The 16190-nt window shown below is 36.9% G+C and overlaps 1 protein-coding gene across 2 annotated transcripts in view; it reads left to right on the forward strand.

Moving 5' to 3' along the window:
• The window catches only part of LOC129744993 (angiotensin-converting enzyme-like), a 49671-nt gene extending 37524 nt beyond the window's left edge, over nucleotides 1–12147 (forward strand). For both annotated transcript variants that reach the window (XM_055737817.1, XM_055737818.1), the window contains exons 2-5: nucleotides 10170–10533; nucleotides 10593–10956; nucleotides 11019–11899; nucleotides 11958–12147. In XM_055737817.1, coding sequence (XP_055593792.1) covers nucleotides 10170–10533; nucleotides 10593–10956; nucleotides 11019–11899; nucleotides 11958–12094 — 1746 coding nt within the window. In that variant the 3' untranslated portion in view covers nucleotides 12095–12147. The remainder of the gene's footprint in view (nucleotides 1–10169; nucleotides 10534–10592; nucleotides 10957–11018; nucleotides 11900–11957) is intronic.
• The last annotated feature ends 4043 nt before the right edge of the window (nucleotides 12148–16190 follow it).

The following is a 16190-nucleotide window of genomic DNA, read 5'->3' on the forward strand; positions in this document are numbered from 1 at the left end:
TTTAGGGTTAGGGGTCGACAACAGGGGTCGTCCATATCCACTGATTAATGTTTTTGCGATATTGGCTTTATTTTACATTGGATTGTGATGAAAATTTGCACATGAGTGTTTTGAGAGACGAGCAATCGATTACAGTTATCAAATTTAGGGTCAAGGGTCGGCCAAAGGGGTCGTCCATATTCACTGATTAATGTTTTTGCGATATTGGCGTTATTATAGATCGTATTGTGATGAAAATTAGCACATGAGTGTTTTGAGGGACGAGCAATCGATTTCAAGTTTCGAATTGCATATCAGAAGTCGGCTGAAGGAGTCGTCCATACCCAACTTTATTGTTTTTGCGATTTTGACGTTATTCTACATTGGATTGAGATGAAAATTTCCGCATAGGAGTTTTGAGGGACGCTCTTTTGCTTTCAGGTTTCAAATCTTGACTCAGGGCTCGGCAAAAGGGGTTATTATCTGTTCACTGTTTTGACGATATTCTCTTGATTGAGCATTGAATTGTAATGAAAATTGACACATGGGAGTTTAACAGAAAAGATAATTGATTTCAGGTGTCAAGTTTTGAATCGTGGTCAAAAAAAAGGCCGTCCATGTTAGTTGCTCACTGTTTTCGCGATATTGTCGTGATCATGCATCGGATTGAGATGAAAATGTTCAGATGAGGGTTATAAACTATGAGCAATTGACTCCAGGTAGCATGTTCCGTGTCAAGGGTCGGCGAAAGGGGCGTCTATATTCACTGTTCACTTTTTTAAACTTCCTGACGATATTTTACATATAATTTGAAAAGAAAAAATGGCACAAGGGAGTTATGAGGAACATAAAATTGGTTTCAATTATCGAATTTCGGGCCATGGGACAGAAAAAGAAGGTTTCATTGAAAGTTCAGTGTTTTGTGCAATAATTTTGTTGGAGGCAGTTTATTGATACCAATTTAAGTGTGAAGGTCAAGCAAAAGAGTCGTGCACATACACAAATAGTACATGTTTCTGCCATAATGTCTAGATTTTGCAACCGATCGAGAAGAAAACACTCTCACATAAATTTTAAGAAAAAGCCAATAAACTGTTTAATTTGAATTTCAAGTAAAAGTTATAGTAGTGACTTTAAACACTGTTGAATTTTTTCCCCAAAATTGTCGAAAGAATGTTTCGTATTCATTTTCTAAACTCATTTTGACGTACCAATGATTTAAAGCGAAACGAAGTTCGTACGGGATCAGCTAGTTATGAATAAATAAATAAATAAAATGCTGTCAAAATTTTGAATGTACGATTACTAGCAAATGAGCTATTAGCGAAAGAAAGTGTCCTATTTCTTTCAAATTGTTAATTTGGATTTTAAAATACATTAAAAATACGTGTTTTTTTAGAAAACTTAAAATCAACAATTCCGCAGATCAAACGGAAGTACTTCGAAGTATTAATTCACTTCAGAAGAATGTTTAACTTTTCAGCTTTGTGTGAGTATTAGGATATATTGACAGTTCTACACGAACACTACTTTAACAGAAGGCCTCAGCCCTAACCTCAAACCATGGGAGAACAGAATCGATTTCCCGGTACTAATATCGACAAATTCGCCCTGTGGAAAAGCGATCATCTATGTTCGTGTTTTGATTTTTTAGGGTGTTCAGAAGTGCCAATTGTGCATTGATATTTGGAATATGATTTTATTTTTCTTCAATTGCATTATTATTGAAAAATCTTTTCATGAGTACTGAGAATTTGCAACTTTCTCGTAGATTTCTATTCGAATGAGGAAGCACGAGCCCTAATATCATATACTGCAAACTACCACTTAGTGACGGAATTCTGTTGGCTTATAATGAAACTTACAAAGATTTGTCCGATAACTTCACCCAAGACTCCAAAGTAAAAGGAAAGAAATACTTCTCGGCACATAACTTCCCATACATGACCTAAATCTCGATCGCGACGAAATAATCACAATCGGACGAATTAGGACGCACCACACTTTGACCAAAACAAAACTCTACCAATGGAGACTTACACACGACGATAAATGCGAACACTGCAACGTACCGGAAGACCTAAACCATATTTTGTTCCAATGCCCAAAATTCCAAAATAGAAATAATTTCACTTGCTTCAAAACATACAGTAACATAGACGACTTACTTAAACTGGTAAATATAAATTATAACAAAGAAATAGCTGGATTCATAAAAATAAATAGCATATCAGTTTAGTAGTTAGACTAGAAACACGAGATTCTCTCTACCAACTTTAATCAAAACAATCACCACCTCCTGGATGGTGCCACTGAATGTGAAACATCAACATCAAAAACGTCAACTCGAGCTAAAGAGGCAAATTGAAGCCCAAAAACTCACCCCTACGACTTGACAATCTATGGCAGTTTAGCTGAACAAGCTCGCCATTAAGAGGAGAAGAAGAAGAAGAAGAAATTCAACGCACCATTTATCTGAACGAAATAACAACTGTCTGTACCGAATAATGTAATAATGTAGCGAATAATGTGGATATGTTTAAAAAAATCAGAGCAGGTGATTTTTTTATAAAGTCAACATAGACGGGGCTTTCATTAATTTACTTGTTTGTAACTGCGAATGATTTTGCATTCGTTAATAAGCTGGAAACAATTCTTTTTTGATCTACCAAGCAGTACATGAAAGATGGCTTATCTTCATCCATTAAGGGACGACCCGTAATGAATTCAAACGTTTAGCTGATGATAGTTAAACACTTAAATCAATTCAGAAATAATATGAGTTTAAAACAAGCAAATACTGATTCTAGAAACGCACCTAGCATCACTGGTAAGGCCACCAGCGAATCAATATTTGAGGTTATGGCTGAGGCCAATTTTTCGCCAATACTATCGTCCGTATATACCCTTATAGTGTTTGATATGATTTGGATTTGTTTCCAAAAATTGTAGGGAGAGTGAGGACACTTGAAACTCGGGTCACTTGATTCTTTAGCTATATGTTGAAACTGGAATGTATTAAAATTATGCTGTTAGCTCATAAAATTTAACAAATTCATTTTTTTGAGTTATTGAATGGAAGTTGAACGAAATTTGACTTGGAGATCTTTTCATCATTTTCAAAGGTTTCCATCATGACAATAATACAAAAATTACTGTGAAATATAAAGTAACTAGCTGATCCCGTACGAACTTCGTTTCGCTTTAAATCATTGGTACGTCAAAATGAGTTTAGAAAATGAATACGAAACATTCTTTCGACAATTTTGGGGAAAAAATTCAACAGTGTTTAAAGTCACTACTATAACTTTTACTTGAAATTCAAATTAAACAGTTTATTGGCTTTTTCTTAAAATTTATGTGAGAGTGTTTTCTTCTCGATCGGTTGCAAAATCTAGACATTATGGCAGAAACATGTACTATTTGTGTATGTGCACGACTCTTTTGCTTGACCTTCACACTTAAATTGGTATCAATAAACTGCCTCCAACAAAATTATTGCACAAAACACTGAACTTTCAATGAAACCTTCTTTTTCTGTCCCATGGCCCGAAATTCGATAATTGAAACCAATTTTATGTTCCTCATAACTCCCTTGTGCCATTTTTTCTTTTCAAATTATATGTAAAATATCGTCAGGAAGTTTAAAAAAGTGAACAGTGAATATAGACGCCCCTTTCGCCGACCCTTGACACGGAACATGCTACCTGGAGTCAATTGCTCATAGTTTATAACCCTCATCTGAACATTTTCATCTCAATCCGATGCATGATCACGACAATATCGCGAAAACAGTGAGCAACCAACATGGACGGCCTTTTTTTTGACCACGATTCAAAACTTGACACCTGAAATCAATTATCTTTTCTGTTAAACTCCCATGTGTCAATTTTCATTACAATTCAATGCTCAATCAAGAGAATATCGTCAAAACAGTGAACAGATAATAACCCCTTTTGCCGAGCCCTGAGTCAAGATTTGAAACCTGAAAGCAAAAGAGCGTCCCTCAAAACTCCTATGCGGAAATTTTCATCTCAATCCAATGTAGAATAACGTCAAAATCGCAAAAACAATAAAGTTGGGTATGGACGACTCCTTCAGCCGACTTCTGATATGCAATTCGAAACTTGAAATCGATTGCTCGTCCCTCAAAACACTCATGTGCTAATTTTCATCACAATACGATCTATAATAACGCCAATATCGCAAAAACATTAATCAGTGAATATGGACGACCCCTTTGGCCGACCCTTGACCCTAAATTTGATAACTGTAATCGATTGCTCGTCTCTCAAAACACTCATGTGCAAATTTTCATCACAATCCAATGTAAAATAAAGCCAATATCGCAAAAACATTAATCAGTGGATATGGACGACCCCTGTTGTCGACCCCTAACCCTAAATTTGGTTACTGTAATCGATTGCTCGTCTCTCAAAATACTCATGTGCAAATTTTCATCACAATCCAATGTAAAATAAAGCCAATATCGCAAAAACATTAATCAGTGAATATGGACGACCCCTTTGACCGACCCCTGACTCTAAATTTGATAACTGTAATCGATTGTTTGTCTCTCAAAACACTCATGTGCAAATTTTCATCACAATCCGACAAAAAATTACGTCAATAACGTGAAAACAATGTTTGTCTTGTATGGACGACCCCCTTCATAAGGGGTCGTCCAAAAATCTAAAAACATTTTTCATCATTCCTGGTCCTAATGAGTATCCATGCCAAATTTCAGACCTCTAGCTCTTAAGACGGCTGAGTCTATAGAGGACAAACAAACAAACAAACAAACAAACAAACATACAGATAATTGCTTTTTATATATATAGATATGGTCGAATATAGTGATTGCACCATCGATCTTCCAATTTTAATTGGTTTTTGCCAAAGGTTAGGAGGGAATAAAGGATCAAATATTCATTAACAAAGGATCAAGTCTCCTTAAATTTTAAAATTGTCACTATTTTTCGCTCCACGAAAATGCTTCTATGTTCATCTACGGGATCAAGTATCGTTCTAATTTCTGGAGCATTAGTCTATCAAAAAATGCAAAAGTGGTGAGTTGCTTAATTTTCTTACAAAGATATGAAGAAATCAAGAAAATGGGATCAAGTCTCCCCATTCTCTCTTATATATATGTATGACCTATTCCAAGGGCCCCTCAACTGGAAAACCGATTTCTATTTTTCATAATTCATAAATAAATTGTACAGCATTAGAAAGGTTGTTTCTAGAGTTTCCTTTTTTCATCAAAATTTATTCAGTTACCTTTTTTTTTAAATGAATATGTTGTAGACTAGCTTTCAAATAAGCCAATCCGGTGATCAATAACTTTTAAGACAACTAAGTTATGGATAACACAAATTTGCTTATATTTTCAAACGGTCAGACTATTTGGTGAAAATCATCAGAAAATGATGAAAAGTTAAGAAGTTAGTCTTCAAATATATTTCAACTAAATATCCATGAAGCAAGTTCAATACAATAGCTTCCAAATCAGCTTACCAGATAAACAATTCGTTGTTTGATAACAGGATATGCGTGAAATAAAAATGCACGTTTAAGAGGACTGATCCCAAACTTTTGGCCGTACACCACACTTTTGGACGATGACTTAAGTAGCTATTTTATATATTTTATGTACAACGCAAATTTTCCGCACAAATTCAAACAAATGTATTTTAATAAGTATGAAAAAAAGTTTCGAATGCAACTCGAATTTTGATATTTGGTCCACCCTACCCTTCCCCCCCTGAAGTTCGGTTTTTGCAAAATGTCCCAACTTTAAGCTAAATTTAAATCATGTAAACTCAATATTCACTTTTGTCAAATAATTTGAAATAAGATTTTACTCACGATCTTTTGAATGAGATCAAAAGAATTTCAATATGTAAAAAGATATGGCCGATAAAAATTTTCATGTTTTTGAGGGGGTGATCCCAAACTTTTGGTCGGCAGGATATTTAAAAATGATTATTGCAAAATGATTGTTAAAAAGCCATTTTTCAGGCATAATATTGGATTAAGAATAATCACAGCAAGTTCATAATCTGGAATCGGTGATAAAAGTATTTATTTTTAAGCATTGTGACGTCACGAGAATTGTAGGGGACAGTGGGATATCATGAGCCACTTTTTTATTGCTTCATAATTTTTTATTATAAAAGAAAAAAAGAAAAAAAGGGAAAGGTTCTATAATTTTAAGGTAACATTACGCATTTTTGTTCATTTTTTAAATTCATGAATTTCCCGGGTTCTGACAGTTTAAAAATAAGTTTTTTTTTTGGATTTTATAAAATCGTGGAGAAACGTGAGCCACCTAATCCAAATTGACTAGCAAAGTTTATAAGTTGACCCAAAACTGAAATTTTATAATTCATTTAGTTATTTTAAAGCAATTCCAGATGAGAAATTGAAAAATGAAAGTTGTGTATGATCGAATTCTTCCGAATTCTTGGCTCGCGAACGTTTCGGCAAAATTCCTTATAAGAGATTTTTGTTCGTCTCTATCACATTGGATAAAAATGGACAAAATATTTTTCACACTCTTCATTTGGCATAAGAAAACTTTGCAAATAAGAAAAAACGTATTTTAAGTTCATAATGTGTATAAAAACACCAAAATATAGCTGGCACAAGATATCCCACAAAATGTGGCCCACGATTCCCCACCAGCTATGATTTACAAATTGATTGCGTTTGTGTGACTTATTGATGTTTCATCAAAAATTCCTTTTCCACGGGAAAGAACATGACAAAACTAAGATCATAAGCGTATGAGTATATTTTTGTTATGAACTTTAGGTTCCCCACCGACATGGTTGTCCATTTCTCCCCGAGCGGCTTGAAAAATGAAACTCACTGAACTTTTCGTTCTGAAACACTTGCCCTGCTCTGTTAAGACGCCAGGCGTACACCCAATCAAAGAGCAGAGAACGCTTCGCCAGGGTGAGAGCAAGAGAAAAAAATCACCACATTAAGTGTAGGGGAGCAGCGCTAAAGCAACTCAGTAGGCTTGGTTCTTTCCCAACAAGAAAAGGAAGAAGAAGCAATATCGTTTCGTGCTGTTTGTTTGCCTACTGTGGTAGGAATAGGGATGAATCATCCCAGAGGATGAAAATCCCGTATAAAAAAAAAAAAACTACTGTGGTAGGAAGAGAAGGAAAAAAAATGTTCAAAAAAGAATGAAATCGCGTGAAGCTGCGCACCCACTTCCAACTTTGATAAGCTGCCATTTCTCTCTTGGTTGATAGTTTTTCATGAAATTTTCACATAATATATTTAACTATCCAACTAACGCTCTACAAAATTTGAAGTATTTACAATGACGGGAAACTAAGATACAGCTATTCCCATAAAAAAGGGAAATTTGAAATTGCTTCACTAAATTTGCAGTATCTTTGACAATTTTTATTGGAAAATCTTGAAATTTGGTTCAAAGATGTAAAAATGTTTGATCTAGTACCATGCTAAGTTTTGTCAAAATCGATGAACGTGATTTTCATTATCGCCCAGCATACGATTCCATTCTTTTTTGACGAATGTTTGTATAGAAAACATCGTTATCCACGTATTCTTGGTTTTTTCTTTCACAAAATCAAAATTTATCACAAAGAATGTTGTAAATAAATAGCAACTTCATTCGTGCTTTGTTTTGATTACGTTCATCGATTTTGACAAAACTTAGCCTGGTACTAGATCAAACATTTTTACATCATTGGAACAAATTTCAAGATTTTCAATAAAAATTGATACTCCAAATTTTCCTTTTTACGGGAATAGCTGTATCTTAGTTTCCCGTCATTGTAAATACTTCAAATTTTGTAGAGCGTTAGTTGGATAATTGAATTAGATTATGTGAAAATTTCATGAAAAACTATTAACCGAGAGAGAAATGGCAGCTTATCAAAGTTGGAAGTGGGTGCGCAGCTTCACGCGATTTCATTCCTTTTTGAACGCAACTGTAATTTAGAACTCGTAGGATGTTGAAATATCTCATATTATAAATATTGTTCCTGCCTTGCATCAAACTTTCATGTATTGTTTCAAACTTGAATAACTCTTGAAAAGTTTGGATACAGTTAGGAGATTCGAACCTCGACCTGCCACAGAACCATACCTGATGCATGGAATAAGACTTTAGAATTCCAATAAAAGCTTTCGAAGCAGGCAAATTTAGGCAGGAAAAATACCTGTTGTATCAATTGAGATAAAAGAAATTCCGAAACGACAAGAACGAAGCTTTTAATATCTAAGCTATGTATTTGGTGATGTCAGGTCTAAAAATGGAACATCAAAGTTAAAAGTCTTCTTTTTAGGACTCCGATTTTCATTTGTTTTAGGAAAAATGCGTTCACATTCTTCACAGTAAAAGTAATTTCCCTTCTACCTTGGGTTGGACAGTAAAATACGTGTTTTTTTCTCATAAAATCTTGTTTCTCATAACGAGACCCTCTTATTGAGCTGTCTGATTTACAACTGATGAGGAATTAAATTTTTAAAAACGTAGAAAATTTTATCAGAAACACTTTTAACGGCAATAGACAGTAGGGTAAAATTCAGGATAAATTAGAGTTCATTGTGTGCATAAGACCACCCTTATCCTATGCTTGAAAAATGAATTATTTAAAATTTTCTGCATTTTAGGACATAAGTAGGCTCTAGGTTCAAAATAGGAGCACTCATCCTACTGTATCACAAGAAACTAAAGCATGCTATGAATGATTTTTTGGTTAAGAAAGGTTTTTTCCATTATGTCATTGATCATTGAGATCTCCAATGTTTCGGTCATGATGATGATTAAAATGCGTCATGAGAAAAATCACCAGTGCCATTTTTGGCAACTTTGTTTGCCAAGCATTTTTTGAGTATGCTGTACTATGACAAACGATAATAATCAATAATAATATAAAAAAAAAGAAAATAGAGATAGAGTCTCTAGACGCCTTTTTAAAGATTTCCTTTGGTTCCCAAATTTCATTCATTGCCCACTCTTCTCATACGTGACTTTTAATTACATCACGTGAATATGAATGGTACCGTAATCCGGGGTAAGATTGATCACTTTCTATTTGATCAGTTTCTATTTTGACGGTTTTATCGAGTTTTCTTGATCATAAAGAATACAAAAAACCTTAATAATAAAATTTTAAATGCTTGTTCATTAATTTGACCTAGTTTTTAACCTTTTCTTTTAAAAACATTTATAATCAAAAAAAGAACACTGATGCTGCATACATTTAGGGGCAAAAGTTATAACAATTGCTAAATAGTTTTAGCTTCAAAATACAAATGAAATTTTACCTTCATACGTTCTTCTAGGCTCACCCACTATTACCATTTTCATTTTTTCTTAAAAGTTAACCATTTGATAGGGTTCATAGCCATTTTCCCAATACGGGCTTACTCTTGGAAAACGTCCTTTATTTTTAAATATAAAAAGTTTATCACTAAATGCCTATAAAAATAGCACTACAACTACACAAATACAAAGAAAAAAAGTTGTTCTTTCACATTCAACATCTCGTTTGCTTCTAAATGCTTTTTGGTATCATCAGGAGAGCTGTTTGTTTGCGAGCCTTGGAAAAGATAGATATTTTAGAATTTTGAAATAACATTTTTACTAGCAGAAAACAAATTTCAGATACAAACCAAATTTTGCCTATTTGTTACTCAATTAATAGGCTTTCAAACGTAGAAAACAGTTTTCAAAAATTCAAATCAATGAAAATTTTCAAGACTGGTTCCAAGCAATTAACACATCTTTTGAAAACCTTAGGGTTGACAATTACCTTCCTAAGCTATTTTAACTTCATTTATCCAAGAAAAATGCTTTTAAGGACTGAAAACAGTTGGAATTGCTTGGGGTCAATTCAGGTGATTCCGAAGATGCTCTTACAGTTCAACTTAGCACAACGACGATTCAAAAGTTGGTCCTCCAATTCTCGAATAATTTTGTAACATGATATTCTGATGACAAAATAAATTGTTTTCTTCCGCAAACTTGGTTTGTAATCACGATTGTGTTTGTCAATCACTGTGTACTCGAAAATAACTTATGTTATCTTTTACCAAAAATCTGCTAGGGAGACATTTTGGTCGATGATTGATATTAATTATATAAAGTATTTCTTGAAACAAAACATATCTCTAATTACACCTTTTCACATCAATTTCAGGATGTTGCCCGTGAGTTGCTGAAGTACGACTACAAAAACTTCAAGGATCAGGACTTGAAGCGCAAGATCCGTAAGCTTACGGATTTGGGCTATGCAGCCCTGCCGGAGGATAAGTTTACCCAGCTACTGGATGCGGTCTCCAGTATGTCGGAAAACTACGCCAAGGTGAAAGTGTGCGATTACAAGAACCGTTCCAAGTGTGATCTTGCGCTGGAACCGGAACTGACGGAAATATTCGCTACAAGTCGTGACCCGGAAGAGCTGAAGTACTACTGGACTCAGTGGTATGATGCGGCTGGAACACCCACTCGGAAGGATTTCGACGCCTATGTGTCGTTAAACCGGGAAGCAGCTCAAATGAACAGTAAGCTTTTCGAAATATTTTCTCGATTGAGCTTATGAGATTTTTTTCTATTTTAATAGATTTCACTTCGGGAGCGGAATCTTGGTTAGACGCTTACGAAGACGATACATTTGAGAACCAGGTTGATTCCGCGATGAAAGAACTGATGCCTTTGTACGAACAAATTCACGCCTATGTCCGATACAAGCTGCGAGAGAAATATGGCAACGATGTAGTATCGGAAAAGGGACCGATTCCGATGCATCTTTTGGGGAATATGTGGGCTCAATCTTGGGACAACATTGCCGATTTCACCACACCGTACCCGAATAGTCAGCAACTGGATGTGACGGAAGAAATGATAAAACAAAACTACAATCCAATCCAAATGTTCCAAATGGGTGATGAATTTTTTGTTTCGTTGAATATGACCAAATTACCTCAGTAAGTTTACCTTTTTTAAATATGTAAGTAAAAGACAGCTGAATAATCCTTTTTCCTTTTAGAACTTTCTGGGAAAAGAGTATTTTGGAGAAACCCAACGATGGACGTGAACTTGTCTGTCACGCTAGTGCATGGGACTTCTACAAGAAGGACGATGTGCGAATTAAGCAGTGCACCCGGGTGAACATGGAAGACTTTTTCACCGTTCATCACGAGCTGGGTCACATTCAGTATTACTTGCAATACGGACATCTACCGAGCGTGTATCGTGAAGGTGCCAATCCTGGATTCCATGAAGCAGTTGGAGATGTAATTTCGCTTTCGGTATCAACTCCGAAGCATTTGGAGCGTATCGGTTTGCTGAGCAACTTTGTTCTTGACGAAAATACCAAGATCAATCAGTTCTATCGATCTGGACTGGCCAAATTTGTGTTCCTTCCATTTGCTTACACTATTGATAAGTATCGGTGGGGAATATTCCGAGGAGATATTAAACCAGAGGAAGCCAACTGCAAGTTCTGGGAGCTACGAACCAAGTTCTCTGGTATCGAACCCCCAGTAGTTCGTTCAGAACAGGACTTTGATGCCCCTGCCAAATATCACGTATCAGCTGACGTCGAGTATCTTCGTTATCTGGTGTCGTACATTGTTCAGTTCCAGTTCCACCGATCAGCCTGTGAACTTGCCGGCGAATACGTTAAAGGTGACCCGGAAAAGACGGTGAATAATTGTGATATCTATCAAAGCGCTGAAGCCGGTAATATGATCAAAGCTATGCTTTCGATGGGATCTTCCAAACCATGGCCAGATGCAATGGAGGTGTTAACCGGTCAGAGGAACATGAGCGCCGATGCATTACTAGAGTACTTTAATCCACTGTACGAGTGGCTGCTGGAAGAGAACAAGCGACTGGGTGCCTTCATCGGTTGGGAGGAATCGAAAAGTAAGTTTTTCCTAAATTCAGTTTGAAATTGTTGTTTATTTGTTATTTTATATTTTAGAATGCAAATCAGCAAAATCAAAAACTGAAGAAAGACGTGTCGGAAACTTATCATTACTTTGGCAATCTGGTTCCCAAACATTCAACGTACGTACGTTTCGGCGAATCCGCTACGGATATAGTTTATTCCTCTTATAGTTGAATTTAATGTGATAACTTTACGTATAATAAAAATTTGAATCATTGCGACACATTTTGAGTTGTTTGTTCTACAAAGAAATTTTTTCTTGATGACTCGTTTTAAATAACTTTCGGCACATAAAAACTCCATAAGTAAAATGCCTATAAGGGTATATACGGACAATAGTATTGGCGAAAAATTGGCCTCAGCCATAACCTCAAATATTGATTAGCTGGTGGCCTCACCAGTGATGCTAGGAGTGTTTCTAGAATCAGTATTTGCTTGTTTTAAACTCATAATATTTCTGAATTGATTAAAGTGTTTAACTATCAACAGCTGAACGTTTGAATTCATTACGGGTCGTCCCCAAATGGATGAAGATAAACCATCTTTTGCAAACGTATTTTCAAGGTGAATTCAAAACATCTGAAATATATTTTCATGTACTGCTTGGTAGATTAAAAAAGAGTTGTTTCCAACTTCTAAACGTATGCAAAATCATTTACAGTTACAAACAAGTAAATTAATGAAAGCCCCGTCTATGTTGACTTTAAAAATAATCGCCTACATGCTCTGATTATTTTAAACATATCCACATTATTCGCTACATAATTTAAGTGTGCGATACAGACAGTTGTTATTTCGTTCAGATAAATGATGCGTTGAATTTCATATTCGAATAGAAATCTACGGGAAAGTTGCAAATTCTCAGTACTCATGAAAAGATTTTTCAATAACAATGCAATTAAAAAAATAAAATCATTATCCAAATATCAATGCACTTGGCACCCCTGAACACCCAAAAAAACCAAAACACGAACACAGATGGTCGCTTTTCCACAGGGCGAATTTCTCGATATTAGTACCGGGAAATCGCGTTTATCGTGCGCCCTTCTCAAAAATCGAGTCTGTTCTCCCATGGTTTGAGGTTAGGGCTGAGGCCTCCTGCTAAGGTGGTGTTCGTGTAGAACTGTCAATATATCCTAATAAAAAACCACTTGTCTATAAAAAAGTTTCGTTTAAAGATCTGCCCTGAGTATCTCTACTAACAAGAAAGTTTCTAAGGTGACACCGTTAATGACGTACAGTCCAGTGCCTCCACTTGGGACTTTGCCCATTCTCTCTTGTCTTAAGGTTTTTTCGACGAGGTATCGAACTGCCTTTGTAGTTCCACACATCGCAAGCGGATTTTTTTATCCTCCTTCGTGCTGAAGAACAGAATTTCGAGTGTGACGTAACTTAAGCTGCACCACCTGTTCCAGCTCATACATCCATGCCATGACAGTATATAAAAGTCGATAATATCCCTTATTATTAAATAAAAGTTCTACAAGGCACAAATAATTGAAAAATAATTATGGTTCTCTCAAAAGCTTGGTCATCCAACGTGCCATCAACTATAAATTTGAGTTCTTCATTTCGTTCAGCACGATGGCTGTCCTATGCCATTTTACAATGTGCGAACCAAACAGTGTACCCGGGCGAATATGGAAGACCTTTTCACCGTTCATTATGAACTATGTCACATCCAGCATTTCTTGCAATATCAACGTCAATTGAGTGTGTACCGTATGATGCCAATGCTGGATTCCACGAAAGAAATTGGAGATGTAATCTCGGTTAAGGTGTCAACTCCGAAAATTTTGGAGCATGCAGGGTTACTGAAAAACTCTAAACTTAACGATAACGCTAAGATCGATCAGATCTATCGATCTGGATTAATCAAACTAGTACTTATTCCATACGCTTACACTATAAGCCTGTGCTTACCCCATCGACAAATACCAATGAGGAGTATTCCGAGAGGATATCAAACCGGAAGAAGCTAATTGCAAATGCTGGGAGGCACGCTCGAAGTTTACTGGTATCAAACCACCAATAGTTCGTCCATAGGATGACTTCGATTTATTTTTGACATTTCTAAGACTTAGCAAATCCTTTAAAAAATCCAGAAGTATGAGGTTAAATTCAACTGAATTTTATGAAGCCGAAAAATTTAATCTTCAAAAATTATGCTCCTGACAACTCAAGATTCATGACATCAAGCGAACGTGTCTTCAGAATTTAATGCATCTGAAAAATTAAAAATCTTATTCTATGCCACATGGTATTCTTCAGTATTGTGCGTACGATTGAATAAAGAATGAAAATCAAAACGTCATAGATTATTCATAGATTATTGCTTGTGATTGTGTAGCCTGCATTAAAAATTTATGACAAATGATTATGAAACAGTAAATTTTAACTGGCAAAATCAGTTCAAGGGTAGTTTAAAGTTCCGAAACATAAATTTAGTATAATAAATGAACGGTGATTAACTCCTAATCAAAAATGAAAAAAAAAATAGGTTCGTTACTGAAACATCGTTCAAAGTTTGTGTGATGTTGGTAAATATTGGCTGCACGCATCACACTTGAAAGGGCTGGCGAATGGTGGATAATGTGCAACAGGAGACCCCATAGTGGTCATATAACCTCTTATTCACAACTCCTATCTCAACCTCCCCGTGGTACCAGCTGAGATGCGAGTAACCTAAGCGGAGATCGGGTACCCAACCCCGGTGGATGCTTTGGTCGCATGCAGACTGAGAAAGCGGCCGCACGCGTCTGTTCTCCAGGTCAGGGGCGACTCTCGCTGCGAGCGGCAGAATTCATAAAATGCGGCTCCTGCCAGCTAAGTCCAAGATGGCAGCCCCATCGCGGGATAGGGACCTTAGGCTAACAACCTACTGCTTCCAATTTATAAAACTGTTACGGAAAGTGGGACAAGAAATAACCGAATTGGAACTTTGGCAACGACTTTTAGCATGAAAACACGGACACGAATTGGAATTTGGAATGTGTTGACCCTTGCTCAACCAGGTAAACTGGCTTAACTTACTAGAGAAGCTACCCGCCTCAAGCTAGAGCTTAGGAACTGAGCTCTGGTACTCTGGCATACGAGGAGAACATGCTACTCGGGAATGGGGAATTGGTTTCCTATTAAGTCCGCAGGCCCATGCGGTCCTCATTAGATGGGAACCGATAAACGAAAGAATGATCTTAGCCAGATTCAGAACACGGCTCTGAAACCTTACAATGGTCCAGTGCTATACGCCAAGTGACGTTGCCGATTTGTAGGAGAAAGACCAGTTTTACTGTCAACTGAACAGCGTGGTTGAGAAATTCCGAAGGGTGACATTCAAATCCCCTTAGGTGACTTCAACGCAAAGATTGGCTCCGATAATCAGGACTTTAAGCGCATCATAGGGTTCCATGGTCTAGGACAGATGAGCGAAAACGGAGAGCTGTTTGTAGAGTTTTGTGGCAACAACAACATGGTGATCGGTGGATCACTCTTCCTCCATCGACCAGCACATAAGGTTACTTGGGTATTCGAGATGGCCGAACAGAAAATCAAATTGACCACATCTGCATCAGCCGAAAATGGAGAAGGAGCCTTCTTGATGTCTACAACAAACGACGAGCAGTCATTGCATAGCTGACCATCACCTCGTCCTTGATGAGATACGACCAGGCTTCCGAAAAGTACAGCTTTGCTATGACAGCTTTTTTCTTGCCAAACAAACTGTCTCGGTTTTCCTTACCACTCGGTTCGCTCTGTACCGTCGGTAACGAATCGTAATGCTTCGGCTACATCGCACACGTGCGAGAACCCAGGCTGTATCTGAACAATCTGTTCAAAGCATGCGTTGCCGAAAGTGTTGTGCTTTAAGCTGTAGCGAACCCAACCGACAGTTTGGTTTTCATCCCTTCATGCCTCCTGTTTCGAAAATAATTTCATCCTAACTGTCGGCTGCAGGGCGTGACAGTTTGGGCAGGACTGTCACGGGTGACTGTCGTGCCCATACCGTACCCATGCCTGATCGTATGCGCTGCTGCTCGTTTCGAATAGATCGAACGAGCCATCTATTCGCACCGAGCAGCAGCATACGATGGCGCGTAACTCGATATGTGGTGCCGGTGCAGGTTAGGCGAAAAGGGGAGGGGCCGCAGTAGCTTCAAGCAAAAGGAAAATACGTTCGTTCGAAATCAACTCAGCCCGAGCGAATCTCGGCTACAGTCGGACGGAGTAAGTAGTACTGTCATGCGAAATTCAACGCATTGAAAACTG

The sequence above is a fragment of the Uranotaenia lowii genome, chromosome 2 (genome assembly GCF_029784155.1).
Source record: "Uranotaenia lowii strain MFRU-FL chromosome 2, ASM2978415v1, whole genome shotgun sequence".
NCBI classification, from domain to species: Eukaryota; Metazoa; Arthropoda; class Insecta; order Diptera; family Culicidae; genus Uranotaenia; species Uranotaenia lowii.